Here is a 22,242-nt window from a genome sequence, read left to right as displayed (position 1 = left end):
TCTGTGTTCACAGTGAGTTTCTTTCCAATGTTGTAGCAAAGCATGTCGCAGCCTTGCTGTCTCACTCATGCTCTGTGTTTAATTGGGTTAACCAAACAATTGTATTAACCCTGAAAGACATGCTATAAACAGTCCAAAAATATTTCCCTGCCTAGCAACAGTAAGGCTGTAAATAAGACTTGCAAACACAAAAACAAATCTGCAGAAAGAATTACCTAGTCCCCTGATATCTGATGATCTTCTCATTCATTCAGGCCAGTACAGTATTCTTTTTTTCTTTTCCATTTTGGCTTAGTCATTGCATGAAACTGTTTCAGTGCCGAAGGCTGTCTTCAGACTGCAGGCAGAAGTCTAGTTATTTTTTCTGGTTTCTGAACTGAAATTTACATTCACAATTCTATTATGTAGTTAAAATAGCCTGTGACAACCTGAAAATTGTCTCTGTGAAGCAATTCATGGTACAATGCCACCACTCATGGCTCCGACTCTGCACCCACACACGCCACAAGAAATGCCATAATTAAAAAGCTGGCTGTCGTCTTTGTGCTCTTTGTCATCTGCTCACAAATTTTCCCACACAAACTTATGAAGTAGAAAATGTAAACACTAACTGTGACCTCCATGTTTATTTCTGTATGACATGTGACGTCTTTGCCATTGTTCTTTTGGGCATGCGAGTCACCACAGCATCATGAGCAGTTTGCTCTGAAATCAGATCTCGGCCACTTGAAAAAAAACATAATCCAACCAAAATTGAACTCTTATGAAAGGGGAAACCGTGAATTCATGTAAAAATATTACTTTCTCTCCATGAATGTGTCCTACTAGTGACATGTATCATAATGTATATGTGCAGTTTCATTGCCAGTCTGTTACGGTTAATCTGTATCTCCATTTAGTTTAAATCCCTTTGTTGATTTTACATACACACATACCTATACATAATACCATAGACTAAGAATCAGGAAACTCATGTCATTTCCTCTCTCATCATCTTTAATCTGTTGGGAGGAGACAGTCAGGGATAGCTGGGTAATAACCAGATTTCTTCTCCTTGTCCTCCTCCTTCTTTCTGATGAGCAGGGCTCAACATTGCTAATAGCACATTTGCTGAGATGGACCCTCACTAATGAATATTTTTTCTTACAGTCAGAATTTGCACAATAAAATACTTAAATTTTTTAAAATAAAACTACTGGAGGGGATAATTTAAGACAGACCTGTTTGTTTTGTACAGCACAGCTATTTTAGGAATAAGCGTGTGGTAGTGTAATAAGACAACTTTTAAAACTACACAAATGGCAGACAATGGCCAAGGGACGTAGTGTGTAAACATCGCCAACACTGTGGACTCCATAACTGCAGAGCTCCAAACCTCCTCTGGCATTAACATCAGCAAAAAACTGCACCGGGAGCTTCGTTGGCTAGATTTTCAATGCTAAGCAGCTCCTGTAGGTATAAAGTATAGCTAGCTCAGTACTTTTGTCCATATACTATAGTTGTAACTTATCTTGTAATGAGGTACATCACATTTAAACATTGCACCAGGTCACAGCCATAACTGTAGGATCTCACACAGTAGACTGATGCGTTTAGTAAATAATGATGCCTGGCATGTTTCACTACACATATACTGTATGAAAAATTTTGCTGTAGTATTCTAATGAACCCATACCTGATTAGATTGGCTCTAGCCCCCTATGTGTTGGTATGGTGCTATAGTGCTGTTACATGTGCCTCAGCTCACACACCAAGAAGCACTGACATTATTAGGGTGCATAGTTTTTCTTAATGTGAAAAGAGATTTGTGCCTTCAAAGACAAGTTATCACTTATATGCTTTTGTGAGTAGCTAGCGTGAATTGTACTGCTTACTGAAAAAGTCCAATTTAAAGAGGCAGTGAAAGTAGAAATAGAAGTGAGAACATTGCAGTTTTAGCTGGCCCCTCATTCTAACATTTTAGACTAAGATGCTGAACACGCAAACGTGGCACAGTCTCTTACTAACAGGTTAGCACTGTTTTTTGTGCTCATGCTAGCATGCTAACATTGGCGTCTAGCTCAGTTGGATTTCCAGCTCAGAAAGTCCTTTACTTCAAAAGTAGTGCCATGCCTAGTGGTTTTGACATCGTATTGAATATAGGTGCTTAGCAACTCGTTTAGACCCATATTTACACATAGCTGGTTCAATCCTTAGGAGGATGTTCATGTTTCTCCATTATTTTTTCATTGGAACCATTCTAAGAGGCTCAAGGAAGAAGACCTTTAAAACTGCAGTGATTGTCTGTTTTTCTTCGTGTGTGTGTTCTTTTTTTTGCTCTTCTAATCCTTGCACGAATCCTGTTGGGTTAAGAGACACAGTCCCAGAGATTGCTTTTCCTGATATATTTTAATAAGCTTAAAGATGTAAGGGCATTGCCGTCTGGAAATCAGCAAAAATATGAGGTCAGTAGCAAAAAAGCAGCAGTTTAAAATCTTGGGAAGTCAGGAAGTGTTTGTGGAGGTGGAGTCCCATTGTGTTTATCATCAAGGGTCCCCAGAGTTGCACTGTTGCAGTTTGTCACCATGTAGCTCCGTGGCAGAATTCCTTTGTCTGCCTTAAGTAGTCTAGCAGGTGGAGATTTTTGGTTTTCCAGAAACGTGTAATTGTCCCTCATGGTCCTCCAGTACAATGACTTTTCCAGACAGTCCCAGAGGGGAAAGAAAAATCAACATTTCAGCGTGTGTGTAAGATAAAAAAAGATTTCATCAGTCCCAGCCAAACTGCTGTAACAGCTCTCGTGTCTGTCTTTACCGGCTTCTTCCTTTTTTAGAGTTCACTTCAGTCATTTTTCACATCTGCTTCCTTGTACGTCTCTCCAGCGTGTCTTTTTTTGTTTCAAATTTACTCCCCCTACTTCTCCTTCTGTCTACCCCCATCACCCCCACCCTCTTTTACACTTCAAAGCTTTTAGAGGGTATGTGATCTGTGTGGTGGGTCTCTGGCGCATACAGCTCCCCAGCAGCAGCGCTTCCTCTCACTTGTGAAGGTGTGTGTGTGCATGTGCTTGATGGTGTGCAAATACAGGAGAAGGTAAAAATTTTATGGTGTCTATTAAAAGCCCATTCAACAGTCACTATTTTGGGGGCCTCAAGTAGCAGGAGACAGGAACACAGTTTTGCAAATACATTCACATGTGTCTGGCAAATCATGTGGTCTGTTGGTGTGTCTGGTTTCTGTTCATATCAGCTAATTTGCTTCCTTAACCCACATCCTAAATGGCCCACTTCCTTGTGATAAAGGAAACCTCTCAAACACGATGCATCTGAATGAATCAAGACAAAGTTTAATGGAAAACGTGTAACACAAACTGTACAAAAATCACAAATGTCTTATTTTTGCTAATTGGTTTTTTGTTTTTTCTCTCACTCTTTCCTCAGTCTGTGTTGCTCCTCGGTGCTGTGGCGTTGCTGTGTTTGGGCCTGGACCTTATTTTCCTCCTTTTCTACTCTTTCTGGCTTTGCTGCCGGCGGCGCAAGAGTGATGAGTCCTCACACTCCCATATGCACTCCCAGCAGCCTAGCGCTGACTGCTGCTGCACCGCTTGGTGCGTCATCATTGCCACACTCGTCTGCAGGTGAGACGTTATTCCTATGAGATCGACTCTTCTGTACAATGTGATGAAGCTGTTTGTGCTTGAGTGCGTTTAGCAACATCCACCTTTGCATCACAGTCTGTAAGATGAGTAAGGGAGGATTGTGTCTCATTGACTTTGAATGAAGTAATGTCGTGTGTTGCTGAACTGAATTGTGGATCTGCTGCTTCACTTTACTTATGCTGAAAAGTTGATGAAAGTTCAGAATGTCGAGCACCATATCAGCCACGTTTATTCAAATGGTCCAGCACTAGCTAGCTCTCGTTAATGTAAAGGTATCCACAGCAACTTGGTTGGCTTGCCTTAAGAGTGCCAGTGTTGCTAATACTTTATTTAAAGTTAGAAGTTGGAAATGTTGACTTCCAAGACTGAATTTATAACTGGAACGCCCCCTCAAGTTGGATTTCCAGCTCAGAAAGTCCTTTACTTCAAAATCCATGTTGGTGGAAGTGCACATAAAAACTGCAAAACCTCTCATCTGTACTACTACTGTTTTGTATTTGTGACTTACTAAATAAGTCACACACAGAGACCCAACCAGGCTCCATCTTTGTGTTTAAGGGCAGAAAAACAGACATTATACTGTATTGCTAGATGGATGCTTCTACATTGCTAGGAGCAAAACAAATCCTCTTCTTTCCTTTCTTTTCCGGCTTGAACGCAGTCAAGTCGGGAGTGATGTCATTCCCTGCTTTGACATCTGACTTCGGAGGTAAATGAAGCGCAGCATTAGACCATCAATCCTGCAAAGAAACAAAACAAAACAAAAGTCAGGGATGCCTTTGTTTGGCAGTGCTTAAGTGTGAATGCTCCCATAGGGCTGAGCCAGCATAATTAGCTATTCACTTGGAAGAGTTGCCCTCTAGCCCTGGACTCAAATTTTCTCAGGGGGTTGCTAAGATAAGCGTTATACAGCCAGTTAGTGTACAGCGTGCAGCTGAAAAGGGATAGCAGGCTTGTAGTGCTTGACTAACAGGCTGAGCAGTGATGACTTAAGGCAAACGTTTTAATTTTCTTCAATCAGAACAAGTTTCTCTCATCATTACTTTGGAGCAGTGAGTAGCATGAGCAGAATGACTTTGGATTTTTTATTTGTCTCTTACTTGTATTATATGTGTACAACAAACACATGCAGTCAACATGTAAATAATTTTTGAATTAGTTATCATTAATAACTAGTTTTGTCTTAGCACACATTGCATCCAAGGTATACAGGAGAGCATTTCTGAAGCATCCTTGAAGCAAAAGGTCTACAGCAGCGGAAAACCACACCAAGTGACACTACAGTCAGCAAAGAGCAGGAAACTGAGGCTACAATTCACTCAGGCTCGCTGGCCTCAAGCCCTGTATTAACAGTTCAGGCTGCTGCTGGTGTAATGGTGTGGGAGATTGTTTTCTTGGCACACTTTGGGCCCCTTAGTATCAACTGATCATCATTTAAATACTATGACCACAGTATACCCATCTTCTGATGCAGGATAATTAATCATCTCAAACTGGTTTCTTTACATATTACAGTGACTTGCCTATACTCAGGTGCAGCATTTTGTAGTTATTTAAGATCGTGATCGTTCTCTCCACTGCTCTGTTTCAACATGCGTGTGTGAGTGTGTTTATCTGCTTTGCCATGTGTATGTTAGTGTGTTTATCTATTTAACCATATGTGTGTATGTGGGGCTAGCCAAGTAGAACATATAAAGTAAAGATAACAAAAGTGTGCAGATCAATGATAACTCGTCATGACACTGTAAGCGCTATAAAATCTTTCCAGAAAGTGTTAATGCCTGAAATGGTACGCCTCATGGTGGGTAAGCTAGTCCTGATGAGAGAATTAGCAGGTCTATTACAGCTGCACGCCCTGACAGGACAATAGATAAATAAAAAGAGGCCGAGGGTAAGAAGCTGACAGTGAAATGCAGAATAGGTGGCAATGGTGGCAAGTCACCATTCCAGCTGCTGTATCACATGCATGAAGCCCATGTGGCATATTTGGGAGCCAGCCAGGTGGTGACACTTCAGTGTTTGTGTTTATCTGACTCTGAAGGCTTTGTACGCTCTGGGTTCTTTAACCCAAGTGACCCAGTGGTAGGATATTTTGACCACAGATAGTGGAGTGTGTGTGGGCTCTGCTCTTACACAAAGACACAGACGAGCACATTTCTGCCTGCTTAGAGACACACAGACTGTTCCTCTTTCAGTTACCCTCTCATCAATTTTATGCCTCTCCTCTGCTGACTTTTTCCTTCCTCTCTTTCCATTTCTACATCTCTAGTCCTCCTCCTTTATTTATTATTTCTCTCTGTTCGGCCTTCTTCCTGGCCTAGAAAGGTTGCCATGGAGACAGAAGCAGATTTGATGCAGAGACGAGAAATGAATTATACAGTCGGGGAAGCTGTCTTTGTGTATGTGTGTGTGTGCATGTACGCACATTAGCGTGATTCAGAGCTGAAGATCGTTGTTTTGGAGGTTTTCATATGTTATGATTAGCTGTAATATTTCTTATTGAATATGGATCCGAGTATATGTGAACGCATTTGCGTGTGATTTTGTGTGCGTGCGGTTCCATGCGTTTTGTTTTTTTGGGGTTTTTTTTGGTTGGTCCACAATTTAATATGACATCATGTGTTATTTTTGGCTCAGTTCCAGCTACATGTGGGCTTCCTTCATTTGTGTGCAGCTGTAGTGTGTTTATACAGGAGACTCTGTAGCTTGCTTTAGGTTTTTTTTTGCTGTTGTTGTGAAAAGATCAGCCAAAAAACAAAAAGATCAACATATTTGATTATTAGTTATTTTCTCAAATAACAAACTGGCTGCCAAGAATGAACTGAACACTGTATCTGAGTAACTGATTGTAAAATGCATATTCAAAAACACATAGAGAACAGGTAAGGTAACATGAACTGCTGAACTGTGGATCAATGTAAATGGCTGGATTCCTGTGAAATTTGAATCTAGTAGAATGATCAAAACAATTACATAGAGAGATCATTGGATCAAAAAATATGCATAGCTCAAATGGCTGTTGCTGAAAAAAAAAAGTCAGCCATGTGTCTCATTTTCTCATATAATATTAGTGAGAATATCCAAAAGCAGAACACAGAGGGAGGCAGGGAAAGCAATAGAAAATGAGCATTTACTGTCAGATCAAATCCAGTCCAGAGTCCAGTCTGAAAAGGTAAACAAGAATCCATAAAGAAGCACCAAAAGAACAAGGAGCAAGGGAACAAACGGGAGAACAACAGGGAACAAACAGACGAGCCGACACACATTGATCGGTGTCTAGATGCAGGTGAAAACAGTGAACAGCGGACTGTCTCGAAGGAGGGAAACAAAAGCAGGAAGTAAAACCAAAACAAGGCACACGAGAAAACTAACCTTCAAAGTAAAAATGGTAGAGGCAAATAACTAATGACGAGACATGAAGACAGCAACGCTGAACAAGGTGACAGAATCTTTGGGACTCACACAGAGGGAGAAAACAGTAAAACTACGGTAATAAAAACCACGGGCACTATGACACTCACCCTGTATGTATCATACACTTTGTATCAATTTTGATTAATCAAAATGTTTTTGATGACATTATTGCGGATAATGTATGAAATTAGAGCCAGAAAGGAGGCCTGGCCAGCACGAATTGGATTGGTGAATCCCCCAGAATAGTCTTAATAGTCATCAGCTGCTTTGTTAGTAGCGGTTTTAATCATCAGAATGCTGTCTGCTAACTGAATGCATTTATTTTGGACTGCAGTGAATCTGTTTGCAGCGTTGTATTCAGCGTTTACTTTCTTATCTGCTGAGCTCCGTCTGACTGCACTTAAGTGTGCTCATTTAGGTAGAACAAAGCATTTTTAGCTCATGAAGTCAGTTCATTTCAGTTGAAAGTGGACTGAAGCAGAAACTAAACAGAGCGCAGTTTCTTTGAGGTGACCTCGTTAAGAACAGCTTGCTGTTCCTAAAAGGCAAAAAGATGTTCTAGTAACGTATTTGTATTCTCCCGTTTGGAGGTTGTTTGTGTTATCAGAACTAAGCTGGATAGTGTTTACTGTCTCTTATTTGATTTCTCAACTTTTGCCTTAAAGGAGGATCTCTGTCTGTTTCATATCCTAAGCTTATGCAATCTCCTGATAGGAGCAGCTGGTATTAAAACCAGGGAGATAAAACTCATGGAGAGAGGAAAGGAGGGATAAAAGGGAACTAAGGGACAGAATGGGTGTTGGGTGAGAAGAAGAGGATGTGTAAACAGGAGCTGAGGGAGGTGGTTGACTGTTTAAGCTGAGATCACATGGAGGATGGAGTGAGATGATGGGAGGCAGGGATGGGTGGGGAAATGATAACTGATGAAGTAGACAGTGGCTACATCAACGCACAAAGCACATTAAAGGGCTACTGTGCTTGTTTTTTATCACCACTCTGTTTTTCTTCTGTGTTTGCGGTTTTATGTCATGTATGTCATAAAGCTCTGAAACACACACGCAGACACACACACAGCGCAGACCCTGTTGTAAGAGGGGCTACTCAAAATCTAATGGGCTACAATGAATTGCTGTAATAAGGGCCATAAATTTCTCTCTACAAATCTGTCTGGTGTTATTGTGCAGACAGCATCATCAATACAAAAGCATACAGTCGGGCACATGCATACAAGGGGAGGGCAGGAGCTTTTACAGGCTGAGTGAGGCTATAAAAGCATGGTGAGGAGGGGGGATGTCGGGGAAAAGGGGTCAGGAGTGACAAAACACAGAGTGGAGAAGATTTCTGTAACGGTGGTGGTGTTGGGCGGGCGACGGGTTAGTCGTAGCGTGAACATGGTTAAGGAGGACGTGGGCTTGAAATAAAGGAAAGTTGGGGGCCAGTAACCCCAGATATCGCAGCATATGTAATGTGTGAACGTGGGTGCAGAGCTGCAGAAGGATCATATTATTTGCGGTCTGGTGACCCAATTATTGTTTGGGCTCCGTGTGTGTGTGTGTGTGTGTGTGTGAGTGTGTGTGAATCATTTCTGGTAGTCCTGTGCTTGCCCGAGGCTTTAGGGTGACACCAAAGCCGAAAAGCCAAAGTGCTCAATGTCGCCTGTTGCTGGTTGAAAGAGCAACTGCACTCAGCAGTTCAACTGTCAGTGGGTAGTTCTGTATGATATGAATTTAACGGTTAAATTATGTGCTGTGTTTACATGTGGGATGTCTTGTTTTCTGCCTCCTAGCGCTGGCATAGCCGTAGGATTCTATGGAAACGGAGAGTCGAGTGATGGAGCCGCGCGTTTAGCGTACTCCTTCCGTCATGCCAACCGCACCGTGTCTGGAGTGGAGAAACTGGTGAGTTGTCCACTGATTGCAAAAAATTTATTTATTTATTTATGGAAAACCTTCCTAATGACAGTTTTTTCTTTCTAGGTTTCAGACAGCGCCCTAGCCTTAAACCAGACTGTGGAGGAGAACTTGGTCCAGTTAGAGACAGCCTTCCAGGATCAGACAGATTATGTGTCCATCGTCCAGAAGCTCCAGGGACAGCTGGATGAGCTGGTGAGGCTGATGGTTGATGTTCCCTTCTGGTCCAATACTGAGATCTCCCTGGAGGACTTGGCCCGTAAAACGGAGGCCTTTGACTTTTACAGGTAACTACTGACCAGCATGGATTTTGTTTCTTACTCAGACTCAAGACTACTCTTACATTCTCTCATACACAAAGTGTTATACTGTAAGATTAACTATTAAAACCACAGATGATGGACCATGTGTTCTGGTCATATCCTCAATCAAATCAAATAAGAATTTAAATATTTTAGGTGCACAACAGCAGAATTCAACAAATGTTAGCAAGAAAAGGCAAAATAACCAGTTCTAGTTCTAACCAGAATGAAGGCTACTCGCTTCCTCTGACAGACACATTGGATCAACAATGTCATGATGCACCTTTAAACGGAGAGGCTGAGATACATGCTAAAAGGAGCTCTTAAAAGCTATTCATGGATTATGTGGAGATTGTATCCTTCGCAGTAGTTTGTGAATGAATGGGTACTCTGATCTCATTCTTTAACTGTGAATGGCTTTCATCCCTCTTTTTCTGTTCATGTTAACCTGCTTTGTTGTTTTTGGGGCAATGACAGAAAAAGTGGTTGATAAAAAAAACAGATTGTGATGCTGTTACGTGTCGAGTCTTCTAGTAAAGCTTTAATTAGCTTTTCCTTTGCATTGCATATGTATCTGTTTGACTTGGTGTTGTATGTTTGTATGAAACACTGTGATAATTATTTTTATTTACAGGTGGTTGGGGTACCTTGGCCTGTTGCTCTTTGATGTTCTCATTTGTCTTCTGGTGCTGTTTGGACTGATACGCAACTCTAGAGGCACTCTTATTGGGTATGCTACCTTACATCACACACCAAAGCCTGCTCCTATTGGACAGATCAAATTGTGTCCTGCCTCTGTGTGTGCTGAGACTGCCTCCTGTATAACGTGTTGGTAAGCTGAATCTTGCTTTAAAAAGATATTTTTTTTGGGGGGGGGGGGGGGTTGTTCTTCAGAGTGTGTCTGCTGGGTGTTCTGACTTTGATCATCAGCTGGGGATCGCTGGGCCTGGAGCTGGCTGTCGCTGCTGTAAGTGTAACCATGGCAACACTGCTGAGCTCTCCGGCTCTGCAGTGATGTAATCTTTACCCACTGCTCGAGTGAGTTTGTTCAGCACGTTACTGTAGCCTGATGTGTCATGTGCACTCGCCCCCCACAGTCAGCCAGCGACTTCTGCGTCTCCCCCGATACCTACATCACCAGGGTGACCAAGGAAAACGATGTCATTAACCAAGGTATGGAGACGAGAAAATAAATCATTGGCCTTTTTTCAAAACCTTTTGTGCTTCTTTCACATAATCATAAAATGAATTTAACAAATTGTATTGCGGTGTTGTTGGCTTTGAAATGATGGCTTTTAAGATGGGGACCAGGTCTGTGACCACTTGCAGTCAGTTGCCCTCTGTAAAGCAACTTTGGTGGATGAAACAGCAAGAAGTGCTGTTAACCTATGTGCCATCAGGTTGCGACTGGATGGAATCAAGTTGGAAATGAGGTCAAATCTGATAACAGCAATTAACTGATATATATCGACGCTAATTGGATATCTGTTGTTGTCTACATGCACAGAAATTTACTTACAGTCAGAGTCCAGCCAGAACCTCATAGATGTGATGTAGTTTCTTCAGGACAGTGAATTAACTGAAAAATGACAGGTTGTCTGTAACTTTGCTTTTATATAGAAATACAACCAGTGCAGTCGAATCTTCTGTTGGACAGAGATAATCACACACGAGTTACACTCATTGGCGCAGACTGACTCAGACTGTGAGCGTGTCTGTGTTTATGAATTATATTAATTTCACAGCTTTGCCAATCTGTCTGAGAGGGATTGCAGTCAGTCCAAGTTGGGTCACAATTCTTTGGAGACACACGACCTGTCGAGACCCATTGTGGTTGAAAGTAGTGCTGAGACACTTAGGATGTCGCATGCTTGACCTGTGGCAGGAAAAAACTAAAGAAAAAGTAAATTAAAAGCAATAATAGGTTATTATCCTATTTCTGTTGTTGTGTGACTGATCCATAATCCACCTGTATTGACATTGGCTGTAGTGTGTCTAAACGGTGCTGGTAAGATAGGCATGAAGTGCTACAGGGCTAAAACAGCCTTTTCCAGTCTTGCAGACCACTGCCATCTATTTCAAAGTCTGTAAATCTGTGTGCAGTCCAAACCTTAAACCACAACTGTGGTCATAAGACGAGCTCATGAAGTGTTTCTGTGTTTTCATTTACTCGTTTTTATCTTCTAACGATTTACTTGTTGAAGCTGATTCTCATTTAACACTTTTAGTTGCAGTATGCGATAGCCACATCTCCATTATGGTTTTTACATCATTAATGAAGTCTAAGGGAAGTTAACAATTAAAATATGTCAGATTCCCCCCCCCGCCCCCCAAAAAAAAAAATTAAAATCTGGTGGCTTTGTGCAAATAGTGATATTTCTTTTTTCAAATTTATATTATTTATATATCACACATAATTATAGTTTATATTATAATTTTTCCCATTTGTTTATCATATGCAAATTTTTCCTGTCTACTTGCAGTTTCTTCACAGCCCCACCAGGGGTCTGTGGCCTACCATTTGGGAATCTCTGGATAAAAGAATATTTACAGTTATTTATGCTGCTTGAAGACAAAAGCATCCCACATTTTGTTTTGGTTTTCACCAAATAAAATATCAGAATTTAAAGAAAGGGTGCGACACTTTTGGATCCAGAAGTCCTGGAGAAGGGATTGTCATGTTTAGAAATTCTCTGTTAATTATAAATCCTGAACATTTTATGGTAAAGGGATGTAGGGTACGACCCTTTATATGCAAATGCTGCATATTGACAAAAAGTGTGAGCTGAAATGTCTCAAACAGAGTCCATTTTCCTCACTGACAGTTGAATCTCACCCTGACATGTTGGTGCTATTTAAAGAAACAAGTGTGTGTGTTTGTGTGTGTGTGTATCCAGCAGGATTGTGTTTGATTGGCACTCTGGTATCTAAAAGCTCTCACTCTCTCTCTGTGCTCACTGCAATGCATCAGCAACCCTGTACTCCCTGCTCGCTCTGCCCTTGCTTGTCTCAGATTCAGAAAAAAAACCCAACCTGACTACATTTCGTTTTTCATTTAATTGCATTTGTTCTCTCTTTCCATCCTGTTATATCCCTCTTTACTTCTCAGTTGCTCCGTTTCTTTGTCTCCATTTCTCTCCCTCGCTCGCCTCCTTTCACTCATCTAATGACTTCTGTTTGTCTGTCAGTTGTTTCCGCTTTGTCTGTTTGCTGTAGCGCACAGATGTTGCCTCTTTAACACACACACACTGAATTATGCCTGAGTGGAATTGCAATCATGGCTCAATACAGTCATACTGGATATTATTTTACACGTGAGGTTTTTAAATGAAACTGTGCAGTCCAAACGTTCCCATCGTCATAGTGATCTGTATTTACTGGCATGTTCGCAGATATCCTGCAGTATTACCTGACCTGCAGCTCTGGACAGATTAACCCCTTTCAGCAGGTGAGGTCTTTGTCATTGCTGTTGCATCGTTGGAACACAGTTTTCTGCAATTTCTTCCTTTCACGAGGCTGTTTTGCTTTGTTTTTTTGTTTTTTGCAGAGGCTGTCGGGGAGCCACAAAGCATTGGTGGAGATGCAGGATGATGTGGCAGAGTTACTGAGATCAGCAGCACGTGACTTTGCCAGCACCAAGGTGTGTCTGTGTGTCTAGATGTACATAAGAGCAGATATTTACAGTATATTTGAGCATACATGTGTAACCTTCGCTCTGCGTGTGCAGGGGAATCTCGAGCAAATCCAGTCTGTGCTGAATTCCACCGAGGTGGGCCTGCACCAGCTGACTGCTCTCGTCGACTGTCGCAGCCTGCACATGGTGAGTTACAGGGTGTGTTGTGGTAAAGATAACGTCCGTAATTGAAGCTTAAAGTAGACGTATGCAGTGACTCTACGGCACGGCTGACACCGTTTTACGCTGTGCAGTTACATTTCTGTTGAGATGCACACCAGATCATGACGCAGGCTTTCAGAGATTATGGTGAAGTAGAAATCCCCTGCGACTTCTCTCCTCTCCTCGTGTGGTGGAAACATGCACAGTAGCTTTATTTTTTTTTCCTTTGTGTGACTGTAAATAAGGAATTGATTCATTAAAGGACTACTTTAGGGCCAAAGCTCTCCTCTACTCACCTCTCCTCGTAGGACTACGTCCAAGCACTGACTGGCTTGTGTTATGATGGCGTGGAGGGTCTCATCTACCTGGTTCTCTTCTCCTTTGTCACTGCTCTGATGTTCTCCTCTATTGTGTGCAGTGTGCCGCACACCTGGCCTGGCAAGAGGTAACACACACCCACCCTCACATTCTCTCATTCACACACACACACACACGCACACACACACACACACACACACACACACACACAAGCCTTTACATCCTTAAATCCATCTCTTCAGTTAACTAATGACTGACACATCACTAGCTCGTTAACATCTTACTGTAACTGTCTAACTGATCTCAGCTGGTGGACTCGATAACAGTGGGAAGACCCATAAAGAATCGACTCGGTGCCCATGCATGTCATTCTTTTTTAAGTGTACCTGCCTCCCAGACTGTCGTATCACTCTGTACTCTGTACTATCTTCTTGCCATCTTTGCATCTATACAGTTTATTTTATCGTTTGCCGGTGGACAAACCGGCAAACCGTTTGGCTGAACATTGTTTGTATGTTTGTACATACTTCTCATTTTTCTTTTCTCCTCTTTGGACTTGGAGCACCAATGTCGTGTTAGACTTTATATCACCACAGTTTTGTTTTTTTTTGTTTGTTTCCGTGCCCCACTTCCTCCTTATGTTCTTTCCCTTCCTCCTCTCCCCTGTGTCCTGATTTGGAAATGCTTTGGGCTTCAACGAATGGTGATGCATATGACCCCCACGGTCAGATTAACCACCGCTACCATTCATACAAATATTCGAACGAGCAAATAATTCTGCGATAAAATCAGAGAAAGAGACAGGTAGACTTTGCTCGCAGTGACCGTGTCACTCCGGTGAAGGATTTGAATATTGAAACAGCTGTGCCATGATAGTTTTTTTCTTTTGCTTCCTTTTACACTTGCTGTTTGCGGGCATAAATCGGCATGAATCGCAGTGTATGACCCAACAGGTATGAAAAATAATCAATCTCTCAGAACAAGTGCTCACTGGGTCTCTTGCCTGTAAAGACTGACTGTGTCGCAAACTCCATTTTGGTTTAATGAGTAACACGTCTCCATCTGGTGGCCAGTTGGGGCAACAACACCTGTCGCTTATTGTCTCTGTTAACACGGGGCTTAGGCTAATTTATTCATCATACAGCTTCCTGCCTCTTTACCTTAATTGAAACTCTTTCAGTCTGATGATATATTCTTAGCATATGGACAGCTGATATAGAGTTGCAAAAAAAATCACTGGAAAAAAAGAACCTTATAAATAATAAAGCCTACACGTACACATGCATTACTGTGACTGACCTTACTTAACAGAATCCAGTGCTTTTCTGCAGCTGCATCCAACTTCCAAATCAGCACGTATCTTATCTGATGCCTCATTTTGTTACGTTGCTGGCTGTTTTACATTTTTGACCATTTTTTTTGTTTTTTTGTCTGAAAATGGTTTGCCCAAACCAGCCATATTATCTTTTTTTTCCTGATGTTTTTGCTTTAATTTCATGGAGCACACAGAGATGCATGAATTATATAAAAGGACATTCTTGAAATCGGACACTGTTTGAACAATGCGACCTGTTAATAAAAGGAGCAAACTCTCTCAGCCAACAGTGGATGACTGCATGAAGAAAATGACATGCATGTTTCTACCAATGACATGGAATACAGAAGGGTTTGCTACTTTATTACAGTTGATGATTACTTAACAACACATAGCAATAAAGGGAAATAAAAGTGTCCACTCTGGACCTCACTGCACTTGTGGTGGGTCTGTTTAGTAGATGAATGCTGCCCAATGTTCCTTTTCTTCTTGTCCAGCTGCTTTGGGGCCGGAGGGCGTAGCCTTACCCAGATTTTAATATCGGGGAACTCCTGATAGTACAAGTACACCTTCCCCCTTCTCCTAACCTCCTCTTCAACCACTTGTTTACACTCTGTTGTCTCTCTCGGATCTCCCTCTCCCTGTACCTTTCCCTCCCTCCCCCCTTCTTATTCATCATGCCCTTTCGTGCCTGGCCCTTACCCCGACCAATTGAAGGATGGATGAGGAAGACGGAGAGGACGAGTCGGGCGCCTCACGTGGCGGGGTGCACGATAACCTGTACCGCGTTCACATGCCCAGTCTCTACAGCTGTGGCTCCAGCTACGGTAGCGAAGCTAGCCTGCCCGCTACAGCCCACACTGTCAGCAATGCCCCCGTCACTGAATACATGTGAGTTAGCACCCACCGCTAGCTAGAGGCTAGCAGGATCATACACTGCCTGCCAATAGGTAGCTGATGCTTGCCCTCCCCCACACCATGTGATCTAGGCTAGAAGTGCAGCAGTGCTTACTGCTTGTGGTAATGATAAGTTAGAAAAGCTGTTAAATAGTTTTTTAAAATATGTATGGCTTGCATGTCGACTGCAACACACTGTCAGCGATATTTGTTACTCAGTGAGTTAGTACTTATCATCTTTGAGATGCTAAAAGAAAAACAGCTGCTTGCTGTATAAAAAAAATTCAGCTTTGCACTCGCATAGTTTAAGTTAATAGTTGCACCATGCTTGCTGTTGCCACAGGACTGAATTGCTTGTTCATAATAGGAAGTAGAGAAGATAAGTAAGCATATATCTCTCCACAATTAATAAACACAATGCAGTGTTTGCTGCAAAGGGAAGAATGATGGTTTTCAAGCCACAAAGAAACCAGAAAGTAAGACATGTGCTAATTTGAGGTTTTTGGACCATCGAAGGACCACATTCACCAACCCTGTATGAGTCTATATTCCAAAGCATACCACAGGGTTTGGTTTGAGCTTTTCCTGAAAGTTAGATGGGAAGTCTCATCCAGTCATTACTTTCCTTTTTGCCATAGCTAAGCTGTCATTGCATAGGTACACAGTCTCATATGGTAGTTGAATCTGTTGAATATGACAAGCTCCAGATTGTCATCAATCCTGGAAAATAAGTTTCATAACATAGTTACAAGGTTTAGGAGCTGGTTTGGCAGTAATGCAAATCATATGTTTACAGTTAGATGAACAAAGCATGCAAATCCATCATTATTAAACCACAGTACACTAAAAAACCCTAAAAACTGAGTGTCGCATGAGCGCTGGCTGGCTTTGATTATATTGAGCTAAATAGAAAAAAAGTGCAGCTTATCCATGCCGGGGTTGTTGGTTTCTGTACCCACAGTGTCCGCTTGCAGTAATAGAATAAACAGCCTCCTCAGCATTTAGCTCCCTAATAAATTTTGCTTGCACAGGACATTTACAGACTGTTATTAAGTTAAAAAATATCTTGTTGAATCCTTTAATAGTTGAAATGTTGGCCTGAAAAAACGATTGCTGCAGAGTTCTTTTAAATGTGGGCCTGAGGCTAATCTCCGGTGGCTATCCATGATGATAACAGTCCTATTTCACTGAGTCCCATTGTGAGATTCAATATTTTGCCTTTGTTCTGAAAGTATGTTAATTATGTTAGACTGTGGCCGAGGTGTTTTAAGCCCCTGTAGTACCAAGCTTACGTCCTACGTTGGCAATAATTATTGAGGTAATTTTTCAGAGGCCATATGTCAGAGTCATTGTGTTTCAGCGATGAGCAGATCCGCACATCATGAGCTCAGCGGCAGGGTGACGACATGCAGTAACCTCTTATTCTATAATGCAGGAGCCAGAACGCAAACTTTCAGAACCCTCGGTGTGAGAACACCCCCCTGATTGGCAGGGAGTCCCCTCCACCCTCTGTAAGTGCACACTTTCTAGAACACATTCTCCCACAGCTATCTTCCAATAGCCACAGTGCTGCTGGGACACATTTCAAATCCCACACAGTTGGCATATTATTCATTTAAGCGTAACAAGCAAAGAACGGTGTAAATTATTCACTATTTCAGATGTTTCATAGTGCGCTATGTGTGGATATTGGAAGGTAGCGCCACCCACCCACCCCAAATCCCTAAAACACTGCAAGTGTCCTCCGTGCTCACGCTAGACCGTGATCACAGATCGCCTTCATGTAGGTCATTTTGGCAGCCTGGGAAAACTGGAAGCTTGAAAAAGAAGCCTGTCGTTATAGTAAGATCTGCACTTGCATCAAAAGAAGGAGGCAGACTGTTTCGATAAGCGCAACTGCCGGGTCATGTTTGGCTAAAGTTGTCTTCTATTTCTGATGTAAAACGTCTGGTTGGCGCTGGGTGATGTGCAGACCACATAGATTTTTTTTTTCTCCTCAAAGACTTTTTTTTTCAACCTCGAACTTTGTTTTTTTGTAAGAAATGAAATGCTGACTGTTATGGCTTTTAAAAAAGTGCTGCTGGGCCTGTAGTTGTGGATTTCGTTCCATGCAGTATCACCTGTACACTTCTACATTACAATACTGTGGAGTGACAGCATTTATTGAACAAATCTGGTGTTATTACTTCAGGGCTCGGGTTGCATTCCTCGCTCGGTGCAACCTGACCCCGAACCCTTGCGGGTCAGAGCTCATATAGCTTATATTGCAATTCTAGCAAAACTTGAGCCCAAGCCTCTTAAAAGTTCCCGCTCCTCCTTCCCTCCCTTGTTCCCACACCGTGTCTATGTGTGCATCTTCTGGTCGAGGTGTATGTGTCCTGTGTTTCCCCCTCACCCTTCACCATTGCACAGCCACAGGAGCACTTATTCCCCCACCTCCACTGTTGAAACGTAGCAGCCAGCAAAACGGCCTGCCGCTCGCCACTCTTAAGACAGGGCCGATGGCTGGGCCGCCGTCCTGTGCACAGCTGCTCTTCTGTCTTCTGCAGCGATGTGGAAACCGCAGACCTCCGACTGTAACTACCTCGGTGCTCCCGAGAGACCACTAACTCATACCAGGCTAACCTACTACATCAGAAGTAGAGCAACTAACTACGAATGAACCACATCTGCTAATTTACAATAACATCATCCTGACCTAATCAGCTGTTACACAATGAATAACTGTTGTAATCAAACCCCGGCTGTCCAAATGACTGGTCACAGTATTTCAGCTGTACATGTGTGTTTGTGTTTGCCTTTCATATCGATCTATCTACAAGCATTAATCTTTGTTTGTCCGTCGTTTCCTTGTCTTCTTTTCATCCTCTTCTCCTTTCTCGTCATTTCCCACTCTCGTCCCTTTCTGCTTCTTCTTCTCTTCTTTTTTTGTATCCCCTGTCTCTTCAGTACACCTCCAGTATGAGAGCGAAATACCTGGCGACCAACCGACCAGACCAGAACCGACGCTCCGTTCCTAACGACCAACTGGATCCCGCTAGCCGGCCTCACCCCGCTGCTAGACCACAGTCCTCAGTCCACTAAGAAAGCACTTCAGCCACAACACTGCCTGAATCCAGTTCTCACAGCCAACAGCAAGATCCAACACGGCCCACAGCACCAGAGCTGGGTGCTTTTTTTCCCAGTTCTTTTTCCAGGTCCACTGAATTTAACCAACACTGACCGGTTCATCAGCAGAACTCATCAACCAGATACCACAGCACATGACTGCACTTTTAAAGCTCAACTTCTACTTCTTTCCTACATAAAACCAACATAACTGAAAAGGCAGAAGAGCACATCGTAGAAGATCAATGCTTCTGCTTCTCTTCTTTATGGACACACACATACATACACACGCCCAAGCTGCTTGATCCACCACTGCTGCGAAGCCATAGTTTCTTCCTCCCAACTTGCATCTGTCCACTGCCGTCCAGTGAAGGCATCCACGCTGCTCTCACTGCTCAACCGCCCCTGACACACTCACACACAGGCAAGCACACAAACACACACACACACACACACACTGTACAGAGCTGTAAATAGTGACCATGTGCTTTATTCTGAGTTCATGAAAAGTAGACTGTTCAATCCTTTACTGGTAACGTGGTGTGCTGTGTGTTTATCATGGAAATGTTTGCTGTATCTCTCATACAAACACACACACACATGCACACACAAGTAGGAAGATAGTCTAACCAAACACTCATTTGTGTAAATAATAAGCCAGTGAATCAGAAAGCCATGCTTAGATGAACTGTACCACCAGATCCCCATTCTCTCTTTAGCTTAACATTGTCGTCTAAGACTTGAATTGTAAGCTCAAAAAAAGAAAGAAAAAAAAGTGTGCCCGCGTGTCTTTTCCATACTTGTTAACGTGCGCATACGTTTCAGTTACGAGCCAGTAACCCTGTTGTGAAATGACTGCTTTTGAACTTTGGGAAAACGGAGTCTGAGACAACGGACATACGGAGGCTCAAACCTGTGCCAAAAAACTGAATAATTCAATGAGGGATGCCTGATTCTGCCCTCATTTCCTACTGCCTCCAGATATCTCGAGAAAGGACGGGGAAAAAAGAAACCTCACACGGAATCTTTTCCCTCCGTCTGTCAACGATAAGGGAAAGAGGAGAGACATTTGGAAAAGGGAAGGAGTGGACCGATAGTTGCAACTACACATTTGCCAGGTGCTATGTAAAGCGGTCGAGGATCCGGACTGAGGAGGGACAGAAATGTTTTTGTTACTTTTAATGCTTTTTTTCCTTTTCTTTTTTTTTAAATTCAGGGATTTGTTAAAGAAAAGCAGAGCGGCTTTCCGTGATTACTAAATGTAAATTGTGTCCCGAAGCCAGAAAAACTCCATTCCTGACTGAAAAAGATGTTACATCAAAGTTTGTTTTTATCATAAGCTGACATTGATGCTGTGATACTGTGACCAACTGTAGTATTCTGTTTCTTCCTGTGCTTTTATTTTGGTGACCTCAGATTTAACCTTTTAGCGCAGATATTGAATCTTTTATTTTCTTTCTTTCTTTTTCTACCCACAAGCACAAATTCTCTTCAAGGTGACTTTGTGAGATGGAGAAGTAAAACTCACTGCCTGGGTCACTGCCAGTGGCTTTTTCCCCTCCCACTCTGTGTACAGTATATAAAAAAATCCAAACACAGTCGTCGTGAACCCGCGTGTGTGTGACATCACTGCGACGTGATTGGCCGTTGCTCTATGTCACTGTTACTCTGTGTGAGTAGTGATTAAGTGACTGGCAAAGCAAGCAAAGGCTGGCCTATCTAGCCCGAGTCATTCCTATACTGACGTTGCACACACGTTAACGGACACACACATACACACTTTGTGCTTTACTGACACACACCTTCCATACATACTGCAGTATTCTTTAAAGCCCATCTTTCCCTACTTTTATCCTGTTTACATTCATATCTAGAGCGATAGTAGCAGCACGTCCCCCTCCACCATGCTGATAACCCCGTGCATTATGGGTGATGTAGTAGGTAGTAACCGAATTAAAGAGAAACCCCCAATTCTGTAGTCGACCACCCTGAACTCCCGTACGCTGTTGCACCACCCAATCCTGTACAGCATTTTAATACTGTCTTATTAATCGATGACCACTTCTCGTATTAGCGAGACAATCTTACATGTGTGATTTTACTAGGAAGGAAACGTCCATGTTATGGTAACAATGCTACCTATGGTCTAGTACTTTTACAATGTTTTATTGCACCATGGATGCAAACAGTGTTAAGATCTGTGGGACTAGTCACTGATTAATGGCCTTTCATAATGTTTTTAAACTCTTACAGCACTCTTCATATCACGACATGTCTTCTTCTTCTTCTTTTTTCTTTTTTTAAGTGTTTCGCTGTCTTGTAAAAATCAGACTTTAAAGATAAAATAATAGCTAGCTGTTTTGTAGGATAATAAAGGCAAGAGCAGCGTTTTTCCTCTCTTATTAATGGTGAATGACTCTCTGTCTTGCAACTGTTTTAATAAGACTATTACAGTGTCGTCCGCGCACCTGACGCAGTGCTGCGTTTGAAGTTCTGTGCCAGTGCTGTCTGTGATTTGGCTGCTCTGGTACAGTATGTCGTGACGGGTGGGAAGAGCCCAGTAAGAGTCAGTAACGAGTGGGCGCTTCTCCGTGTGGTAATTACAGGACTTCAAATGCACGACTGTTCAGATGTGACAGACAAACAATGTTTTCTATGGCTGTTTTTATTTTCTGATGGTTTAACTAAGATATTAATGATATACATGTCAAAACTGTGGTAATGATATCATTCAGCCTGGAATAAATGTTTTAAAAAAAGAAATTAAAGCAACTTTAACGTACTGATGAAGACCGTTGCGTCTGGTTTTTTTTTTCTTATCACCCTGTTCCCTGAAGGTTTTACCAGGTTTAACACAGATTTAACAAGGTGCTGCAAACATTGACATGACAACATTACACAGTTGCTGCAAATTTCTCTGCTGCACATCCAGGATGGAAATCTGTTCCACCACATCGTAAAGCTGCTCTACTGGACTGAGACTGCTGACTGCAGAGGCCATTTGAGTGCAGTGAACTTGTCGTTATGTGCGAGAAACCATTTTGAGATCATGTGAGCTTTGTGACGTGGGTTGCTTTCATGTTTTTTTCACACTAAATGTCTCAACTTCCTGTTCTTATCTGACAGGAGTGGTGTGGTCTTCTGCCGATGCAGAGATGCTCTTCTGCATACCTGGTTATTTGCGTTACTGTTGCTATTATCAGCTCAAAGCTTTAGCCATTCTCCTCTGCCCTCTGGCATTAACAAGGCGTTTCCACCCAGAGAAATACCACTCACTGAATATTTTCTCTCTTTAGGACCATTCTTAATAAATCCTACAGATGGTGGTTTGGGAAAATTCAAGTCGATCATCAGTTTCTGAAATTCTCAAAGCAGTCCATCTGCTACATTCAAAGTCACTTAAATCACCTTTCTTCCCCATCCCAAGTTTGAACAATCTTAGTGCCTTAATGGATTGATTTGCTGTCATTTCCTTGACTGATTAGACGTTCGCACTGACGACCAGC

General features: G+C 42.3%; 1 protein-coding gene across 1 annotated transcript in view; it reads left to right on the top strand.

Moving 5' to 3' along the window:
- The window catches only part of LOC146630237 (protein tweety homolog 3-like), a 28,447-nt gene extending 6,947 nt beyond the window's left edge, over positions 1–21,500 (top strand). Inside the window, exons 3-15 of the mRNA XM_085356813.1 lie at positions 3,420–3,616; positions 8,838–8,949; positions 9,028–9,248; positions 9,898–9,993; positions 10,158–10,230; positions 10,361–10,436; positions 12,656–12,711; positions 12,811–12,903; positions 12,991–13,083; positions 13,407–13,543; positions 15,449–15,622; positions 17,064–17,139; positions 18,578–21,500. Of these exons, the coding sequence (XP_085212939.1) occupies positions 3,420–3,616; positions 8,838–8,949; positions 9,028–9,248; positions 9,898–9,993; positions 10,158–10,230; positions 10,361–10,436; positions 12,656–12,711; positions 12,811–12,903; positions 12,991–13,083; positions 13,407–13,543; positions 15,449–15,622; positions 17,064–17,139; positions 18,578–18,712 (1,539 nt within the window). The 3' untranslated portion in view covers positions 18,713–21,500. The remainder of the gene's footprint in view (positions 1–3,419; positions 3,617–8,837; positions 8,950–9,027; positions 9,249–9,897; positions 9,994–10,157; positions 10,231–10,360; positions 10,437–12,655; positions 12,712–12,810; positions 12,904–12,990; positions 13,084–13,406; positions 13,544–15,448; positions 15,623–17,063; positions 17,140–18,577) is intronic.
- The last annotated feature ends 742 nt before the right edge of the window (positions 21,501–22,242 follow it).

The sequence above is a fragment of the Diplotaxodon limnothrissa genome, linkage group LG6 (assembly GCF_057381915.1).
Source record: "Diplotaxodon limnothrissa isolate DT_005_m linkage group LG6, D_limnothrissa_male_GT1.1, whole genome shotgun sequence".
In the NCBI taxonomy this organism is placed as follows: Eukaryota; Metazoa; Chordata; class Actinopteri; order Cichliformes; family Cichlidae; genus Diplotaxodon; species Diplotaxodon limnothrissa.
The sequence above is the reverse complement of the archived record's forward strand: the minus strand, read 5'-3'. Positions and strand labels throughout refer to the sequence as shown.